Below are 21,384 nucleotides of genomic sequence, written 5' to 3' on the forward strand. Positions count from 1 at the left end.
TCACATCCAGAGAAATATTCTGCCTTTTCAATATTTCCTAGGATATTTCATTTTTCTGGGAGAGGGCTGGGTGATAACGTCCTACAGTACGACGCCAGAAAATGGGATTGATTGACTAAATCACGGTTCTTCACAAAACAGCTGATGATTTAATTTTAACAGATTAACAGAGTTGGAAGGGCCCTCATAGGTCATCTAGTCCAACCCCCACTCAAGCAGGAGACCCTATACCATTTGTGACAAATGGCAGTCCAATCTCTTCTTGAAAGTCTCAAGTGATGAAGCCCCACAACTTCCTAAGGCAACTTCTGTTCCATTGGTTGATTGTTCTGTCAGAAAGTTCCTCTTGTTCGTAGGTTGAATCTCTCCTTGGTCAGTTTCCATCCATTATTCCTTGTCTGAGTAATCTCAGCAATATGAGCAGCAATCTTTTAAAGCTACGGTCCTTCCATGACCTGCGGACTTCAACTCCCAGAATTCTCCCGGAGCCACAAGGCAGAAAGGGGCCATAGTTCCCCCACCTGTTTTAAAGTGAGAAAAAAAACTACAATCCCCAACGTGCAATGCAACAATCTCGTTCAGAGCCCTCTACGACGACACGCGAGATTCTCTCCGTGAACCAAAGTCCGTATTTCTCATTCTCCTTTACGTCAAAAGGGAGGGTGGGAAAGCCCCGCCTCCCCGTTTCGCCTACAGCTTTTAAGCATAACGTTCGAACCGCCTCCTCCTCCCCCCCCCTCCATTTTTGGCAACAGCCAATCGGAGGCGGAGACCCGCGCGGTGACTTGAGGAGCCACTCTCGGGCAGAGCTCGCACACATTCCGGGCGGAAGGAAAGAAGGGAAGGTCGGAGCGACTCTCAGCTGCTTTGCAACAATGGTGAGTGTTTTGCAAAAACGGGCTGAGCGGCGAAGTTTGAGGCCGGTTAGGATTGTAGGACGGGCTCTTAATGCGTTTTGAAGAGGGTATATATAGGGTCTCCTACTTGAGCGGGGGGGGGGAGGAGGGAAGGCGGGTTCGATTAGAAGACCTCTAAGGTCCCTTACAGCTTCTATTTTGATTGAGTCGCAAGATCCCGACTAGCCTTGAAGAATAAAAAGCCGGCTGCAGGGCGGGAAAATGCAGTGGGAAGGGAAAAGTTTTGGGACAAGAAAACGGCTGGCTTTCCCCCCCCCCTTTTTTTCTCCCAAGTAATAATACGCCTTTTTCCTCCCCCCTCGGATTTGATTTACAGTGTGACTTCTCGGAAGATCAGACCGCCGGTAAGTGCTCTTTTTTTTTTGGTCTTCCCCCGCATTGGGGCTATTCATTGGAAGGTAGATAGAAGTTGGGGATAAAGAGAGAGGGACACACACACACACACACCATTTCTCCCCCCCCCCCAGTCTTAAGGGTGAAAAGTAAATAAAATAATAATTTTTTATTGTCAGTGCACAACATTTGTACAATGAGATTGGTGGAGAAAAGGCTTTTGGAGGGAGGGGGGCAGTTTGCGCTTACAATTCTTTTTTTTCTCTCCCTTCCTTTGATTCTTCTAGCCTTTTTCCTTGTCCTTTCTCCTCCCACTCCCTTGATCATTGCTCCTCCATGGTGAGTTTTAAGGAAAAAGAGCACCCCCCCCCCGCGTCCCTTAACCCCGTTTTCTGCTCGTATGCTAAAGCGCCCGGGCTTTTCATCTATCAATGCTGCCCTGTGTGTGCGCGCGCGCGCGGAGGTGTGTGTGTGTGTAGAATTTGTGCATTGCAGGCCGGGTTTCTTTCTCAGCCCTTTTTGAACCGGTGATTCTCTCCTCCCTGACTTCTCATTCCCATGACTTTAAAGATTCATGCTCTGCCTTTCTACCTGAATCGCGTTTTAAAAAAAGAAAGGAATTACCTCCCTGCATGGCTCTCATGCATGATGTATTTCCTGGTTAAGTGTGCTTGAAAGGACGCGCCCAGTGGCCTCCATTTTCTGTTTCTTTAGCCAAATGATACGTTAATAATCATCATAATTCTTTATTGTCAGTGCACAGCATATGTACAATGAGATTGGTTGAGCTCCCTCAGTGCACACCCCACCCCAACACAATACAACTCACAGTGAAGACAAAAGGGGGAAAAAATCCCTAACCCAGTTAGGATTTCTGCATGGAAAGGTGAGCCGGGAGAACCAGAGTACGGAAGCTATCTTGTCGGAAGCGTTTCCTTATTACTCGGGAGGGTCGATCCTGGTTTAATCCTCTATGCAGATGGAGAAGGCAGATGCAGGCAACTCTTTGCCCCCCCTCTCCTCGGCCACCCATAGAAGCTGTTGAGTTTTCCCCCCCCCAAGGTGTGTTTGGCTACTGTTGGGGGATGGTTCCTAACCCTGCAGTTTTGGAAGAGCCAGTTTTCTCCCTTTGGAGGAAGAAAGTGCTTTCAAAGAAGAGGGAAGATGGGCGCCGGGATAGCCGCCTCTGTTGGTTTCCTTATATGGGCAAGAAACTCATTTTGGAGCAGGAAGGGCTGGCAGCTGTCGTATTAATACATTCCGATCTGGAAGCAGGATTCCTTTCCAACGCTGGCTGAAACTCTTAAGGTCTTAAGGGCAGCAGCCACAGCTGACCAGCCCTGCAGTTGATGATTCAAGTTCCCATTGAAATAAATCTGATTCTCTCAGTAGGAATGGCTGGCCAACCTCCCCCCCCCCCCCCGCCCTCCCCCCGCCCCACCTCAGTGCTTGGAGAAAGGTCCTGCCAGCCCAGAAAAGTCTGATCCCTCTGAAGTTTTTTGTTGGATGCTGGCATGCTTTTATGCATCAGCTTGTTGAGAGCACAGCTGTCAAAATGGAGCAAAGGTTTCTTGAGCTTGGATTAAATTTGATTTCATCTAAACAGGGGGCGGGGATGGTATTTTTTTCCCCACATGTGCTTAATTTATTGTTATCTAACCAAGACCAGTCAACACAAAAGCACAAAATATTTGGGAGGAGGGGACTAGTTGCTTTTCTTAAAAGAAATCCCACAATTTTAATTCAAAAGCACCACTTAAGGAATGGTAATTTTTCAAAGTGGTATGTTGATAGGGTTCTTGATCCAGCCAAATTAGTTTCAAATGGAAGATCCAGCTTCCAAAAAAATGTATTGGCAAGCTCACTTCAGTTGTACACTGTAGGACTTGCCCTTAAACACTTATTTCTTCCAGACAAGCCTTCCTATTAACTAGAGCAGTGGTCTCCAACCTTGGCAACTTTAAGACTTGTGGACTTCAACTCCCAGAGTTCCTCAACCAGTGTTGAAGTCCACAGGTCTTAAAGTTGCCAAGGTTGGAGACCACTGAACTAGAGGCATCCTTAGGGTGTGGGGACAGATGACAAAAGCTTTTTTGTACAGGCACTGTTTTAATGAAGGCATCAGAATCCTTCCAATGTTGAGAAAGCTTTTTGGCTACAACCCATCACTATACCTCCTCCCCCCCCCCCCCCCCAAAAAAAAAAAATAGCCTCTAGTTGCAGGAAAAGTGTTTAATTTGAATTTTCCCTCCTCCATTGCTCCATTTTCTTGAGTGAAAATAATTAAGAGATGGGGAAGTAGTCGGTTATGTTGTTACCTTGCATAGGAAGGAAACACTTGGATTTTGTTACATGGTCTTGTATTGTGTCATGCATGTTTTGATGTTCCTCCGCTACTGTTCTGCTTTTTATGGATTCTTGAGAAATGACAGTATAGCAGAGTGGTTAGAATAATGGAATGGACCTGAGGAGGAGCAGTGAAGGATACCACTTCTGAGAAGGATACCCTTAGGGAAGAGTTATGTATGCTAAACATAATTCGTTCAGTAAATGGCATTTAAAAAAAACATCACAGTTGTATTACTCATTTGTCCACATTTTAAAGAAAGATCCAGATGTGTGGAATTTAGCACTGTGCAAAATTAATTGGAAAGCAAGACTTTTCTGTGTACTAAAAATCAGCCTTGACAATACAGACAGTCCTTGATTTACGATCATAATTGAATCCAAACTTTTTGTTGTTAAGTGAGACATTTGTTAAGTGAGTTTTGATCCATTATATGACCTTTCTTGCCATAGTTGTTAAGTAAATCACTGCAATTGTTAAATTAGTACCCTGGCTGTTAAGTGAATCTGGCTTCCCCATTGACTTTGCTTGTCAGAAGGTTGCAAAAGGTGATCACAGGACCCTTATTCGTACAATTGTCCATATACTAGTTGTGTAAGGTGCCTTAGGTCAGGATGAAAATCGAAGAGATAGATCAACTGATTTACATGGCATATAAACCATGCCACTTGCTTTGCATGGTTCTAAAATGATGTGCTGGGAGAGACTTAAAAAAGTTTTCTCCAATTTGGATCAGTCCAGATGTTCTGGAGTACAATCGAACTTTTACTACAGTCAAAGTTCAGCATCATTTTAGACTACAGTGCCCTTCAGGCCTAATCAGCATAACCAGTGGACCAGTAAATAATGTGGCCAAAATCTCAAGTACATTGGTGACAGGTAATCGCTGGGTTAGAGAAAACAAACAGAACTGGGGCTCCCTGTGTTCAGATCTGGTGCTTTGATCAAACTTACAAACTGCCACCCTTTCGCCCATTTGCTATGGGAATGCCCATCCACAAATTCTCTACTTTCACAGAGGTAAACATGTACATTCCCAATTTACTATGGCCAGCACATGATTTTAGGAACCATGCAACACGTGGCATAAAACGCCATGTAAATTAGTTGATATACTGCATCTCCATTTTTCATCCTGATCCTAGAACATAAAGGGCTAGATAATTTTCCTTTGGACACCGGTGCGATTCTTGCACAGGATGCTGGACTAGGTAGAAGTGGATCTAATTTAGCAAAATGCTTTTATTCTTGCAGTTAGCAGAGGGCACGTAGGCTTTGACCATCTGCTCCATTTTTATCCTGGTCTTGCTCCAAGGAATAAACTATGGGATATAGAGCTCTTTCATCCTCCTCCACCTCCTTAAAATATTTTTTTATGGGAAGTGAAGCAGAGAATGAGCAGCTCAAAGATTAAGAGTGGGTTTCACGTTTAAAGAGAATTGGGCCATCTCCAAACTTGGTTTAACATTCCACCTACTACACAAGTAGAGTTTCAAGCTCTTGTTTGGTGTATATTTGGAGCGTAAGCCAGAGTGTTGATTTGAAGCTAAGACTCATTTTGTTCAATGAGGCTCACTGCAAAAGAAGGCATACAGTTTTAAAGATGTTAAGTGAGTTATGTCAAGTTCTAGTATATTTTGTGGAGGGGGGATACAAATAATGAAAAACATCATTCCCAAAGTTCTGCTTTCTGTGGATCAAAAGGGATAGCTGAGGCGCTGCTTTTTTCCCCTTCCCTTTGCTTAGATCAGGTGTCGGCAACCTTAAACACTCAAAGAGCCATTTGGATCCATTTCCCACAGAAAAGAAAAAAAACGGGAGCCACAAAACCTACCAGGGATCGAAAATCTCAATAAATCGCTTGCCGGCAGGAGTCGGACATTGGTGGTTGTGACACATATTTTGAGCAACAGGGAGCCGCAGCAGAAGGATGAAACAGCCACATGTGGCTCCAGAGCCGCAGGTTGCCGACCCCTGCCTTAGATGTTTATTTTGCCTTAAGCTCTTTCCTTGTGACCTTCTGCAGAGTTCAAGGAAGCTTTCCAGCTCTTTGACCGAACTGGTGATGGCAAGATCCTGTACAGCCAGTGTGGAGATGTGATGAGGGCCCTGGGCCAGAATCCCACCAATGCTGAAGTCATGAAAGTTCTGGGAAATCCCAAGAGCGACGGTGAGCGCTTGTTGTACTGTATCAGTTGAGTTGAGCTATGGAGGAAAGTACTGCCGTTCTTGCCTTAAAGACTTATCTAGATGGTGTTGATCTTAGAGCCAGGATGGGGTGCCAACTTGATCCAGTCTAGTTTTGTTCTTAAAATATGTTTCTAAACATATTTGAAAGTGTATTGGGTGGAGAGACGAAGGGAGAAAGGGAAGTGGAGTAGAGTAGAACGGGGCAGAGGAGTGGAGAGAAAAGTTGAGGGAAGTAGAAGGAAGAAGAGGGAAGGAGAGAAGGAAATGGATGAGAGGAGTAGGAGAGAGGGAAGGAGAGGGAAGTGGAGGAGAGGAGAAGAGGAAAAGGAAGGAGAGCGGGGAAAGGAGAGAGATAAATATATAGAATGTTATGGTACAATTATGAAAATAATGCTTAGAACAATGACATACAAAATTATGTATTTAAAAGAGACTATGAATGTATGATTAAGAGAATATTGGTTATAATCTGGGTGTATAAAACTATGTACACTCAAAAAGGTCTGGATACAGCCAGTACATTGCCATTGCAAAACTGGAAATGTGTTGCATTATAAAGAAAAATGTACAATAAAAATATTTATTAAAAAAAAAGAAAGTGTATTGGTAGATGTTTACCTAGTGACTTGGCCCAAATGTTCAGAAAACCTTAGTCGTATAAAGCAGGGGAAGGAATCCTTTTGGGGGCAAAGCAGCTCAGGTTTTGGAAACCTTATTATCCTCAAAGTATTGGCTGCAAATATTGTGGCACACTGGCCTTATTTTCTGCCATGCTTTCTGATGCTCCAGTGTGCTCTGTACTGCCTTAGCCTACCTTGACCGTCTTCCAAAGTTGGTCACCTGAGAGCTTCCAACCATAGCCACAGTTACAGTCAGCCAGCATTGTTATTGTAAGAACACCTGTGAGGAACAAGAAGCTTTCTTAGAACCAGACTGATTGCAAAGCAGCCTAAGGTTATCCTGCATTTGATTTCAGGAGTAGAACTGCCCTTGTGAACAATTTTTGATCCAAGAAAGATAAATTCTCGAACTAATTCAATTTCCTCCTTGCTGATTTTAAACAGCTGTTATCATTACCTTTGTTTTCCTGATGTTAAGACTCAATCCTACTGTTTAGAAGAGGGCATTATTAACGGTCTTGTTTTTGGGTCCATGTGATCAATATGAGCAAAATCTCCCACCTAGTTTAAATTAATTTTAATGCAGGGTTTAAATTATACCGTGTTTCCCCAAAAATAAGACTGAGTCTTATATTAATTTTTGTTCTAAAAGCTGCATTAGGGCTTGTTTTCTAGTTAGACCTTATTTTTGAGGAAATACGGTACTAAATGCATCCATTTGGCTGACAACCTTAACTGGGGCTTATTTTGAGGGTGGATAGGGCTTACATTACGAGCATCCTGAAAAATTATGCTAGGGTTTATTTTCTGGTTAGGTCTTATTTTCAGGGAAACGGGGTATTGAGGAAGGAAGAATCCAGACCCTAATTCAAAAGGGTGTAATTTTGAGACTTGAGGGTGTAATTTGGGGTCCATCATAAAGGAGAGGTGCGTCTTCTTCATGGCCTCCTCGTTTCTCTCACCTGCCCTCAGAAATGAATATGAAAACGCTGAGTTTTGAACAGTTCTTGCCCATGATGCAAACCATCGCCAAGAATAAGGATCAGGGCTGCTTCGAGGATTACGTGGAAGGATTGAGGGTTTTCGACAAGGAGGGAAACGGCACAGTTATGGGAGCAGAGATCCGTCATGTTCTCGTCACCCTAGGTAAGATGACACTGTATTCCATCTAGCTCAGTGATGGCTAACCTTTTTGGCATTGAGTGCCCAAAGCGTGGGCTGGCAAATGCGTATGCATGCGCATCCCCAAAATGCAATGTGTGTGCATACCTGTGCATGCGCACAAGTCCCCCACTCATGCACCCCGTCCCCATATGCGCCTGGCCCCACGCATCCACCCTGTCCCCATGCATGTGCAGCAGAGAACCGAAGACCAGCTGGCTGGTGGGAGGTGCACACGCATGCACGGTGGAGCTGAGCTGCGGCGATGGCTTGCGTGCCCAGAGAGGGCTCTGCATGCCACCTCTGGCACACATACCATAGGTTTGCCACCACTGACCTAGCTGTTCTTGCTGGGAATTCTGAGATAAGTCAGTTCAACACCCATCTTGAGGCTAAGACTAAGAGATGATGGATAGCGATAAAATGCAATAGTAAAATGGAAAAGTAGAAAATATAAATAGGGAAAATAGTGGTATATCTATTAACAGATAAGTAGAATTTACTGTATTTAAAAATATGCTAAGGGTAGAAGGTGGAAGTTCAGGATTAGGAAATTTAATTGTATTATTAATATTAACTGTGTTAAAATATATGGTGAATTTTAATGTTTAAGGATTAGAAATTGTGGAGAGCTGGAGATATAATCCCGGGATCGATTGAATACTGTTAATATTTGGATTGATTAGTAGTTTTGGATATTAGGGATATTGAAAGCACGGTGGAAAAATGAGTAATTTTTAAAATATTAAATATAAAACCGTGTGTGTAATAAATAATGGTGAAAAGAAATGTTACTTATGTTTAAATGAACCAATGGGAAAAATAAGAAAGAATAGAAATAAGAGGGGAACAACAATATACATATTTTAATTTAATATAACAAGATATATGTAATAATGAGAGGGAGGTTTAGAAATTGAATGGATATGTCTAAGCAACATGAAGCAATGAAATGAAATGTAATAACTATGAGTAACAATAACTGAGTAACAATAAACATTTTGTTTATCTGTATTAAATATATGGTACCCAGCAGTGGTGGGATTCACTTACCTTTGCTACCAGTTTGCAAATGTGAGCGTGCTTGTGTTGCACAGCGCTTGCTACGCTCACACACGCTACCTTCTGCACACGTGCAGAAGGTTGTACATTATGTCAGGGCAGGTGGGCGGAGCCTCCAGCAGCAGCTGCTACAGGTTGGCCCCAATTGGTAAGATCCGGCAGAATACCACCACTGGTACCCAGGTGTCACACTGTTCACGCATTGATATGTATAAGCAATATAAAATTTTTAAAAAATGACATAGGAAAAAAAAACACACATCTTGAGGTGATCGAGAAAAGGAACTTGAAGATGTTGAGTGTGTTTTGTTCTTCTTCACTGAATTTAAAATACTGCTTCTGCTGGGCATTTGCTAAATAACTCGATCTATATCCAACCATTTCTAAACCCATTCTTTTTGGGGGGGGTCCTGCAGGGGAGAAGATGACAGAGGAAGAGGTAGAGATGCTTGTGGCCGGCCATGAAGACAGTAATGGCTGCATTAACTATGAAGGTGAGGCCCAGGGATCTCAACATGCTTTTGGCCTTGAAGTTGCCTTTCTTGATTCAAAGGGCCTGATGTCTCTTTACTCTGGGGAGCTGGATGGAAAACTCTGGGATTGGGAATGCTTTGCAAGGTTTTCAATAGTGTGTGTATTTTCTCACATAGTATAAATACACTTTTTCTTTCCTATTGATGTAGAAGGAAATTCAGGTAAAGTCCAGGGAGAAGGTGGGCAACCTGGAGCACTCAAGTATTTTTGAATACCTCTCCCCAGTTCTTGAGACGCGGAGGCTCAGTGGCTAAGATGCTGAGCTTGTCGGTCAGAAAGGTCGGTTGTTCGAATCTCTAGCACCACGTAACGGGGTGAGCTCCCATTACTTGTCCCATCTTCTGCCAACCTAGCAGTTCGAAAGCAGGTAAAAAATGCAAGTAGAAAAATAGGGACCACCTTTGGTGGGAAGATAACAGCGTTCCGTGTACCTTCGGCATTTAGTCATGCCGGCCACATGACCACAGAGATATCTTCGGACAGTGCTGGCTCTTCAGCTTTGAAACAGAGATGAGACCACCCCCTAGAGTCGGGAACAGCACATACAGTATGTGCAAGGGGAACCTTCCCATTTATTTATTCATTTATTTATTTATTTATTTATTTTGTTGGAGCTGATGGGAATTGGTCCAAAAGATGTAGAGGGCAGCCGGTTGTCTATTCCTTCCATGGTAAATGACTAGATTTAACAATATGGAGAAGTTGGTTGTCTTTGGTCACCAAGTGAAGGAGCTGCCAGTCATGCCCGTGGCTGCTAATTGTCTCCTGGTTTAAAAGAAGAAGAAAAAACCCCGCCTGTCTACAAGTGTTTCTTAAGATTTAAGATGTGTGGATTTCAACACTCACCCTGGCTAAGGAATTCTGGGAGATGAAGTCCGTACATCTTAAAGGTGCCGAGGTTCAGAAGCACAGGGCTCAAACAATGCATTTGCGTGTCATATTAAGCCAGGGGCCAGTGCTATGCCAGCCTCCCATTGCTTTGTGTGGTGGGAGTTTACATATCCTGCGTGGGACCCAAGTGATCTGGGACCATCAGGTTATTAAGAAGGGGCGACTTGGGGAGGAAGAAATTGACGTGCGAATCGAGCTAGTTTGTCTATGTACAAATAACCCCCTTGCCTCAAAAGCTGCCTGTAACCTTATGCTGTGTCTGCTGCATTTGACTGTGAACACAAGTACAGCAGAGACCGCAATGGCCCCTCGTGATGTGTAGTGTGTGTTGTGTGCCATGTGTCTGTTTTTATTTAATTTGCTTGATCAATTTTGATGTTTTTCCTTTCTGCAGCATTTGTGAGACACATCTTATCAGGGTGAATTCAAATGGGGTACGCCTCCTCCAAACCTATTCTATTTTTTTTTAACAGCCTCCCTTTTTTTTTTGTTGCCCGGAAAAAAAAAAAGGAAGATGTTTGCGCTCTACTTTTTCTCCCCTTTCCAATTTCTCTTGTTCGGCATCTTCCTCCATTTCTCCCCCAACTTCTAGCATGTCTTTGCATGTAGCTGACTGTGTGTAATCTAAGCAAAGGTGGCTAGGAAAATGAGGCAGCTATGACTGGGTTAAAGCAAGACTGTGCCCGTGTAACCTTATTAGACTGTCAGTGGCAGTAAAAGGGGAAATGTTTTATCTTGTAGAAGGGTAAAAGGGCTCAAGGCCTGGGTCTGGGGGTAATCAATATGCCTTGAGCTGCCGTTGTAGATGATAAAGGGTCCTGTGCCATCCTCTTCTAATACACATGAGCTGGGTTCCCTCTGTGTGGTGGCTCCCAAGATACCCTCAGCCGATAAGCTTCCTGAAGAAATGGGTTGCTCTCCAGCAAATGGGTAATTGGGGACCACAGTAGAAAATCCTTAATATCCTTGAAGTGCCCGTTTAAAAAACTGGAGGGTGGGCGGTAGCTTAATGGTTTCAATTCATTACAGTTCTCAGGATGGCTTAGAGGAGATGAAGCGGTGATCCTTAGGAATAATTTAATCCAACAGTTTCTATTGATAGGAGACCTATAGCATCTCATGCCTGCAGCCTCCTGAAGGTTTAAGCGAAGGTTGCTGAGCTCTTCCAAACATTGCTGTTTAATTAGAACTTTTAGATCAATAGCACTTAGGCTTATATACCGCTTCATAGTGCTTTTTACAGCCCTCTCTCAGCAGTTTACAGAGTCAGCACATTGCCCCCAACAATCTGGGTCCTCATTTTAGCCACCTCGGAAGGAGGGAAGGCTGAGTCAACCTTGAGCCTGGTGAGATTTGAACTGCCGAACTGCAGCTAGCAGTCAGCTGAAGTAGCCTGCAGTGCTGCACTCTAACCACTGCGCCACAGATGGATCTTTTCATAAAACTGAATTACAGGTTTAGTGGAGATATATCACCATCAGAGGATTTCCCTTGCCAGGGTGTGGAAGTAGCTTGCCATTTCTTTCTTTTGGGGTGCCTGTTTGAATCCCTAGTCTAGCCCAGGGGTCTCCAACCTTGACAACCTTTCAGCCTGGAGGACGTCAACTCCCAGAATTCCCCAGCCAGCTTTGCTTCGCTGGCTGGGGAATTCTGGGAGTTGACATCCACCAGGCTGAAAGGTTGTCAAGGTTGGAGACCCCTGGGCTAGCCTGTAGCCTTGGACCTCTTATGGGATGTCCAATACAGATAATCCTCGACTTAAGAAGCATACGTTTAGTGATCAACAGGACTGAAAAAAGGACTTGTGGCTGCTTTTCACACTTTTGACTGTTGCAGCACCCCCATGGTCATATCAAAATTTGGACGGTTGGCAAACTGGTTCATATTTATGCAGTTGACAAGCAAAATCAATGGGGAAGCCAGATTCACTTAACAACCAGGTTACTCAATTAGCAACTGCAACCATTCACTTAACACAGTGTTTCTCAACCTTGTCAACTTGAAGATGTCTGGACTTCAACTCCCAGAATTCCCCAGCCAGCATTCGCTGGCTGGGGAATTCTGGGACTTGAAGTCCAGACATCTTCAAGTTGACAAGGTTGAGAAACACTGACTTAACAATTGTGGCAAGAAAGATCATCAAATGGGGCAAAACTCACTGAACGATTATCTCGCTTAGCAATGGAAATGTGGGCCCCAAATGTGGTCATTAAGTCGAGGACTACCTGTAGTTAGGTTTCCAGTTAGCCAAAGTTGGCTTGGCTCCCGGGGAGCTGTCGCACAAACTGCGTTTCATTGCAATTGTAAAGTTACATTGGATGAAGGTTGGGGAAAAGGCCGGCTGTTTGTGTGGGCTGTGCCTGTGTTGTGGAGTGTGTGCCTCCATCATGACTCTCAAAGGCCAAATGATACCTGGAAAAAATGGCAGGCCTCTTCCCTCTGCAATTGATGCCGGTTGTTGATTTAGCATGCTGTTTAAAAGGTTCTTCTCATGTTCTGTTGAATTTGACCCTCCTATAAATTTAAGCTCAGGAGATTCGCTCTTGTCCTCTGAGTCAGCAGAATAAGACTTGGCTCTCCTGTGCAGTGGCGTTACACGAATCTGAAAAAAACAATCTCGTTTCCCCTTCCTTCCCTTTGCATCACCACTTTCACAAGGCTTGTCTTGTCTGTAATTTTGCTTGGGGCCTATGAAAGTGTGTGTGTGCGTGCGCATGCACACACATGCTACACAACTAAGACCCAGAGCTGCTCTCAAGGGAATCTTTGCTGGATTAGGTTCTCACCAGTATTTCAGTCTGCTTCTGATTTCAAATCAGGCACATGGGCGGGTACCACATACACAAATCCATGCCAGTTTTGATTGATTTGATTTGATTTGATTTATTGCATTTCTATGCCGCCCTATTCCCAGAGGGACTCAGGGTGGCTCACAAACCAAAGTAAGGGGGGGGGATACAAATAGGAGGAAAACAACAGACAAACAACAACAACAATTTAAAAACAATCAACAACCACACAATTCGAGCGGGGACAGAAACTCGTCAGCCCCAGGCCTGTCGGAACAGCCAGGTTTTAAGGGCTTTGCGGAAAGCCTGAAGGGTGGTGAGGGTCCGAATCTCCACGGGGAGCTCGTTCCAGAGGGCCGGAGCAGCCACAGAGAAGGCCCTCCTCCGGGTGGTAGCCAATCGGCATTGGCCAGTAGATGGAATTCGGAGGAGGCCTAGTCTGTGGGATCTAATAGGTCTGTTGAGGTAATTGGCAGCAGGCGGGGTCTCAAGTACCCAGGTCCAATACCATGAAGGGCTTTATAAGTGATGACTAGCACTTTGAAGCGTATCCGAAGACCAATAGGCAGCCAGTGCAGCTCGCGGAGGATAGGTGTGACGTGGGTGTACCGGGGTGCACCCACAATCGCTCGTGCGGCTGCATTCTGGACAAGCTGAAGTCTCCGAATGCTCTTCAAGGGCTGCCCCATGTAGAGTTTTACTCAACCAACATCGGAAACTCCAAATTGCTAAACTTCATAGCTTTACTTCCCCTGCCCCCCTTACAATCAAATTCTACCTCTCCCAAATCTTACTTTCTCCTGGAATAACTTGCACTCTGGCCTAATTGTAATGTAGAACTATGGAGACAAAACATAGATGTATGAAAGCACCCAAATTTAAGCAGAATGCATTGTGTGAGCCAGGGCGGCCATGCTGACAGAGTGCCCTGCTTGCCCATTGGTGTGAGAGCCAGACTACCATATTTTTTGGAGTATAAGATGCACCTTTTTCCCTCAAAAAAGAGGCTGAAAATCTGGGTGCATCTTATACACTGAATACAGCATTTTTTGCCTTCCGAAACCCCGTCCTCTTCACCAAAATGGCCGTGCAGAGCCTTTAGGAGGCTTGTAGAGTGCTCCTCGTTGCTGGGGACAGTAGAAATGAGCGAAAAACAGGCTGCTTTTTGCTCAATTCTGCCCCACCCACACCCCCCAGGAGCACTCTACAAGCCTCCTAAAGGCTATTCATGCCCTTTAAAAAAAAAAAACAGGCCTGTTTTCCCCCAAAAATGGGCTGTTTTTGGGAGGTCTACAGAGTGCAAAAACTTTTTTTAAAATTTGCCTCTTCAAAATCTTGATGCGTTTTATACTCCGAAAAATACAGTATATCCTCCATGCCTCTAAGTCAGCGCTGCCCACCTTTCCACTTTTGTGGACTGGTGGGAGAGGGGCTGTATCCCTTTAAGCAGCAGAAGGACACTTGCGCGCAAGGAGAAAGATAATCTGCATGCGCTCACCTGCTACTTTGGCGTCCCGGTTCCAAACAACCTCCCCCCCCCCCCCCCCGGGGATTGGGGACTTCTGCTGTAAGTGAGGAGATCAACCTGACGGCTCTTTAGAAGGCCAGATCCTGAAGATGAAACTCAAATATTTTGGCCACCTAATGAGAAGGAAGGACTCCCTGGTGAAGAACCTCATGCTGGGAAAGATGGAGGGCAAAAGAAGAAGGGGATGACAGAGAATGAGGTGGCTGGATGGAGTCACCGAAGCAATATGTGAGAGCTTAAATGGACTCCAGAGAATGGTAGAGGATAGGAAGGCCTGGAGGAATGTTGTCCATGGGGTCGCGATGGGTTGGACACGACTTCACAACTAACACGAACAATATAAACAGAAGTGCATTGGAGATGGGAGGAGATGAGTTCTTTACTTGGGAATTCACTATACAACTTGTGAAACATTCAGATTTATCTGATAATGTAAATCTTTCTCCTGGTGAGGGTATTCTTGGCAGGTGAGGCTGGATGTTCCACAGGCTGTAAAAAGGGGTGGGAGTGAAGATTGGGTACAAGGGTGTTTATACATGAGCAGTAGGAAGGGACTGTGTATCTTTCCTACTAGTAAACAAAGCATATATTCAAGATATGTGTATGTGTGCATATGCAGACATGCTCATACTGATTTAAAATTGCCCTGAACTTGGATTTGGCTGTGAGAATCGAAATAGCTCTCTACCACCTTTCCTTCCGTTGTTCGGAAACAGGGAGAATGTAGGAACCAGCCCACGACTGGCTGCGTGGTTACGGTATATAATAAAATTGGATTGGCAGACCTCCAGCTCTTTTCAGCCTTCATCCGCCACCTCAGCTGAAGGTCAAGTGGACAGTCTTCCTTTATAGCCCTGCGCTGTAGCTGCCACCTGCCTGCCTTTATTTATTTATTTATTTTCCTCCCTCCCCTCGCCCGCTTTCTTCCTAGGTAGGCTCGGCCAGAAAGCCGAGTCCTCCTCTGCTGTAGCTGAGTGCCTCTCCAACTACTTTTCCTCTCTGCCAGAAAGCAGATTACCTTCCTAGGACGAGCTCCAGAATTCTAATGCCTGGCATCTAGCAATAGAAGCAGCTGTGATCTTATTTCTTCTCTGCCCGTGTTGCCTTCTTACTTTGTTGCTTTAGTTTCAGATTTGGGGAGATTGGTGGTGTTGGTGGCGGTAGTTCTGTGGTTGAATTGATGGGGGTGGGGTGGGGAACCTGCATAGGTTATAGGCAGAGCCCTAGTGCAGATAGTCCTTGACTTCACAATAGTTCGTTCAGTGACTACAAAGGTACAACAGAACTGAAAAAAAGTAACTTATAGCACTAGCACTTGGACTTCTATACCGCTTCATAGTGCTTTTTACGGCCCTCTCTGAGCGGTTTACAGAGTCAGCCTATTGACCCCAACAATCTGGGTCCTCATTTTACCCACCTTGGAAGGATGGAAGGCTGAGTACACCTTGAGCCTGCTGAGATTTGAACTGCCAAACTGCAGCTAGCAGTCAGCTAAAGTAGCCTGAAATACTGCATTCTAACCACTGCACCACCACAGTTTAGAAAGTAAATAGCTAGGAATCATTTTAAGATAAGCTTAGTTGAGTAGTTGAGTTTAAAGAAAATCAACTACTCAAATAAGAGGAAACCACTTTTATTAAAAAAAACAAGTCCCTTCCCTCATCTATTTTATCATCATTTGTTTAACAAAACATACTTCTGAATTGATGGTGGCCTACCACAATATTCATACGCAAGCATTCTTCCAGAGCCCACTGCAAAGCCAACTATGCCTCTCTGTACTGTCCTCAGAATCATCCCAGATGCTCATATTTATGACCATTGCAGCATCCCCATGGTTATATGATTTATATTCGGATGCTTGACAGCTGGTACATATTTAGGATAGTTGCAGCGTCCCGCCAGGGTCATACAATCACCTTTTGGCAACCTGAACAAGCAAAGTCAGTGAGGGAGCTGGATTTTATTTTATAACCATGTTAGTAATTTAATAGCTTCAGTGACTCCCTCAACAAATGTCTCATATAACGTAAATTTGGGGCTCCACATGGCCGAAAGTTGAGGACTACCTATATCTCGGTACAGGGAAGGGGATACGTTGCCCTCCTAATCTGGGTTACTGGCAATTTACAGATTTCAAACTGGACTCCTGGGGAGAAAAAAACATGTCTTTTGTTGGGGGGGGGAGAGGAAAAGGCGACATCTTTTCGAAGAAGCCCAACGTCATTGTCACTTCTCCTACAAGCCCAACTTGCAAGAGGGAGCTTTGGCTGTTCTATTTCTCAGGAATACCTCTACAAAAATAGTTCTTTTACAGGGAACCTGGCTTTGGGCAGTAACACAAGCAAGATCTGTTTTTTATATATATACATATACATACATACATACATACGTGTGTGTGTGTTTTATTTGTGCTGATAAATAAAGGGAGACTAGTATAGATCTATTTCAAGCTATTTAGCTCTCATCAGCTAGCCATACCCTTACTAGGATTCGAATATACATATATATACATAGATATATATAGATATACACATACATATATACATATACATATATATACATACATAGACACACACATATACATACATACATACATACATACATATAAATATATACATACAACGCTGCAGTCTCTGGCCAGTTCTAAATCCCATGTTCTGGCAGGGTCCCATTTTTCCCTCCCCCGGTAGGATTAATCTGGTCCTGTGTTGACTAAGGCGGTGGAGTCTCACACCATCTGTTTTTTTCTCTCTCCAGAGTTGGTGCGGATGGTCCTCAGCGGCTGAAGATGACGTCTTCTCTGAAACCTTCCTCCAGTTTATCCATCACATGATTGTGCCTTTTTATCTATGTATAAAACTGCTTTTGGTTCCCTCCTCTCCAGCCTCTCGGTTTAGTTCTTGGACAGTTACAGGAGAAAAGAGTGACCCACACGAAGGGCGCTCCAGAGTAACAACAAACCCCAGGCTGCCTGGCTGGTATCGCATCACTTGAGTCCTTGAGAAATGTGTGGCTGATTCTCCCTCCCAGTTGCTTTAATAAACTGTTCTGGAACTATCTTGTGTCACTGTTGTGCTTTTGGCTTGAGTGGGAAAGCATCAAAGTTACCTGGGGTCCATTTGGTTGGAAAGAGAAGTACTGATAAGTCCTCGACTTGCAACAGTTCATTTAGTGACCGTTCAAAGTTGCAATAGCAATACCACTTAGAGAGAGATCTAAAGCACTGTGAAGTGGTATATAAGTCTAAGTGGTTTACAGAGTCAGCCTATAGCCCCCAACAATCTGGCTCCTCATTTTACCCACCTCAGAAGGATGGAAGGCTGAATCAACCTTGAGCCTGGTGAGATTTGAACTGCTGGCAATCGGCAGTCAGCAAAAGTAGCCCGTAGTACTGCATTCTAACCACTCTGCTACCATGGCTCAATGCTGCTGGAAAAAAGTGACATGACCGTTTTTCACACATGATTATTGCAGCATCCGCATGGTCATGCAATTAAAATTCAGATAAAGGTAAAGGTTCCCCTTGCACATATGTGCTAGTTGTTCCTGATTCTAGGGGGCGGTGCTCATCTCCGTTTCAAAGCCGAAGAGCCAATGCTGTCCGAAGACATCTCCGTGGTCATGTGGCCGGCATGACTAAACACCAAAGGCACAGGGAAAACTCTTACCTTCCCACCAAAGGTGGTCCCTATTTTTCCTACTTGCATTTTTACATTCCTTCCGAACTCCTAGGTTGGCAGAATTCAGATGCCTGGCAACTAACTCATGACAAGTGTAGTCTCTCATGGGTGATCACATGGGATCTCCCATGGGATCCCCTTTTGCGACCTGACAAGCAAAGTCAATGGGGATGGCAGATTCACTTAACAACTGTGTTAATAATTCAACAAGTGCCGTGATTCACTTAACAACTATGGCAAGAAAGGTCGCAAACGGGGGCAAAACTCACTTAGCAAATGTCTCACTTAGCAACAGAAGTGTTGGCCTTAATTGTGGTTGTAAGTTGAGGACTACCTGTATTCTTGCATCTGCAGTGAATCATTCATTAGAAACAACCTTGGCAAAAGTAGAAACAAGCAATAAAAGGAACAAAAGCTTTAGGCTGAGTTGCTGGATCATTTTGCCCATCATTCATTATTCAGCTTGTAAACTGAGCTTATGAAACTGGCTTGGAATTTTGCCTCCCTTATGAGGATTCGTAAACAGTTTAGCCTTCGGTTGACTTTAAAATGTTTTATTTAACAAAACAGGACAAATAGGAAAAAAAATAATGAAAAACAATAGAACAATACGCTGAACATATTCATTGCTGTGGCCAATTTAAAAATGGGCCCCTGTTATAATTGAAAAGAAAGTCTAGAAGCACATCTAGATATCTAGACATTATTCCAGCGTGGCCTTGTGCTAATTCCTTCCCTTCCATCCGCTTTCTGGTTTTTATGTGCGCATGCTGCTTTAACACAGGAGACGTTCGCATAAGGAAAACCTGGCATTTAATCGATGCCCCTTTCAGGCACTAAGCTCCATTGTCCAAGCAGGATGGCTTTGCCTTTCTTAAAAGGAAGATATTTGTGGCTGAATGAGACAGCTAGTAGCGCCTCTTAACAGCACCCGCAGTAGGACCAAATAAAGGCAAGAGCACTGGAGCATGTTGAGCAGGAAGTGGTTCCTGCTGAGAGGAGGGAGTTCAATGAGAAAAGAGACGGTAGCAGCTTCGCCTACCCGTCCGTCATCACCACCACCTCTTATGAAAGATTGCCAACTCTATTCAGCAATTCCTGCATTAGAGCAAAGCAGAAACAACTATTTTCGACATAGATTCTTGCTTGGTGAGTCAGCAGGGAGAACCAGCTAGCATCACAACAGCAAGCCTAAGGTGGGAGATTGAACATCACCTACCTTATGAGTCGGAAGCTGCATAAAACAGTGATGGCGAACCTTTTTAGCACCAGTTTTTGGCACTGCTGCGCACCCAATGGACAGCTGATCACCGCATGCGTGCCGTAGATTTGCCATCATGGGCATAGAAGATTATTTTTTAAAAAAATTGCCTGCATGTTGATCCTCATCCTGCAACACTCCACAAAATATTTACATAGAACATTTGGCTATGTGTTCTATTTCTACCTGGTCATTGGTAAAAAAAAATAAAAGGAGGGAGAAATCCACTTCTGTCAGCTGGGCATGAAAAAGTATTTGACCCTCAGTAGACTTTGCCTGTGTGTGTTATCTGCACTTCCATTAACACACTCTCTTTACACTAAGAATCGATTTAGATGCTGTTACAAGTGGATATTCAAATGGCTGGTTAATGGCAAGTTTTTAAAAGAACATTAAAGCCCTGTTATGATATACAGTTTTTAGGTCAGTTTTATGTAATTGGTGCAGTAGCTCTTATCCAAATTAAGACGGATATAGACCATAATTTTCAGAATCCTAATCTGAGGCAACAAATCATTCTGAGTAACAAAACCCTCAGAACAAGAGTGCCCTCTAGAGCATCTGGGATCTACAGAAAACTTAAAAAAAATGTTGCTTACTGTTCACACAGCCCTGCTTCCAGATTTATCTTCCCATCACCCATTCATCTTTCACTTTCTAAATAAGTACTTCATGTAAAATAAAATGTATTCATTTATCTGTTATTAATAAAATGTAACCCCCGTATTTTTCGGAGTATAAGACGCACCAAGGTTTTGAAGAGGCAAATTTTTTTAAAAAAAGTTTTTGCACTCTGCAAACCTCCCAAAAAATGGCCCGTTTTTCACAAAAACGGCCGTCCCCCCCCCCCCCAAAAAAGAAGACATGAATAATATTTAGGAGGTTTGTAGAGTACTGCTGGGGGAGGGGCAAAAACGAGCAAAATACTGCCTGGGTTTTTTTGTTTTCAAAAAAAAGGGCATGAATAGCTTTTAGGAGGCTTGTAGAGTGCTCCCACAGGGTATTGGGGGCCAAAAACAAGCAAAAAACAGTCCATTTCTCACTCATTTTTGCCCTCCCCAGCCCCCAGGAGCACTCTGGAAGCCTCCTAAAGGCTCTGCATGGCCATTTTTGCAAAGGGGACGGGGTTTCAGGAGGCAAAAAATGCTGTATTCAGTGTATAAGATGCATTCAGATTTTCAGCCTCTTTTTTGAGGCAAAAAGGTGCGTCTCATACTCTGAAAAATACAGTATATGCATCCCAAACTGCTTCAAGATTTGTTAGTCATAGGTGTGTTAAACCAGGGGTGGTATTGACTCACCTTCCCTACCAGTTCACAAATGTGAGCATGTGCTCGCTTCACTCATATGCGCCATCTCCGTGCATGTGCACAGCCTTCCGTGCATGTGCTTTTCATGAAAAAAGGACCTAAATGGGATGCCAGAGCCAGGGCGAGTGGGTGGGGCCACCCGTAATTTCCGCTACCTAGTCGGGTGAACTGGTCGAAACTGGTAGAATACCACCTCTGTGTTAAATAATAAAAAGGAATCTTTGAAGGCTCAAATCACATTGTCTAAGGAAAAAAAAACCAGTTTTCATTGCGTGTCCCGTCCTATCACCCCATCATAAAGTCTTGCCTCCCTTAATCCTGTTGTCAGATAATCAGGCTCACCATAAGAAACGCTTGCAATCTCAAAAATCTAGTTATGGCAAAGACGAATATTTTTCAAAAGATGAGAAAAGTATATATCCTACTTGTAAAAAGAGTTTGATAGTGGAACCAATGGTCCAGATAAATGGTTGGCTTCATTCATTCAACACATTCAAGCAAAGACTGGATACTTATCTCCTGGGAATACTTTTAATTTGAAATTTCTGCATTAGACAAGGAGTTGACCTCAAATGCCCCTTTCAACACTCATCAGATTTATCAGGTTTCTTTACTAAAACTTTATCCTAGTAATGGATAACCCTACACATACAATCACCTCCTGCACTTCAGAAGAAAGCACTATGCCCCTATCCTCCCTGGAGAGATGTCTAATCCAAGGAGAGGGGGCGGGGGGGAGAAGGCTCTGGGCCTGAAAG

The 21,384-nt window shown here is 43.9% G+C and overlaps 1 protein-coding gene across 2 annotated transcripts; it reads left to right on the forward strand.

The window, feature by feature from the left end:
• Window positions 1-760: 760 nt before the first annotated feature.
• Window positions 761-17,432, forward strand: LOC116503570 (myosin light polypeptide 6). Of its 2 annotated transcripts, XM_032210070.1 has the most exons (7): window positions 761-878; window positions 1,234-1,261; window positions 5,624-5,767; window positions 7,380-7,553; window positions 9,047-9,124; window positions 10,450-10,489; window positions 17,133-17,432. In XM_032210070.1, exons 1-6 carry the CDS (start codon window positions 876-878, stop codon window positions 10,476-10,478), a joined length of 456 nt encoding a protein of 151 aa, XP_032065961.1. In that variant the 5' UTR covers window positions 761-875; the 3' UTR covers window positions 10,479-10,489; window positions 17,133-17,432. The 2 variants fall into 2 exon arrangements, with proteins under 2 accessions (XP_032065961.1, XP_032065960.1); XM_032210069.1 differs by lacking the exon at window positions 10,450-10,489 and having other exon boundaries at window positions 764-878.
• Window positions 17,433-21,384: the final 3,952 nt, after the last annotated feature.

This window comes from Thamnophis elegans, chromosome 2 (genome assembly GCF_009769535.1).
Source record: "Thamnophis elegans isolate rThaEle1 chromosome 2, rThaEle1.pri, whole genome shotgun sequence".
Classification (NCBI taxonomy): domain Eukaryota; kingdom Metazoa; phylum Chordata; class Lepidosauria; order Squamata; family Colubridae; genus Thamnophis; species Thamnophis elegans.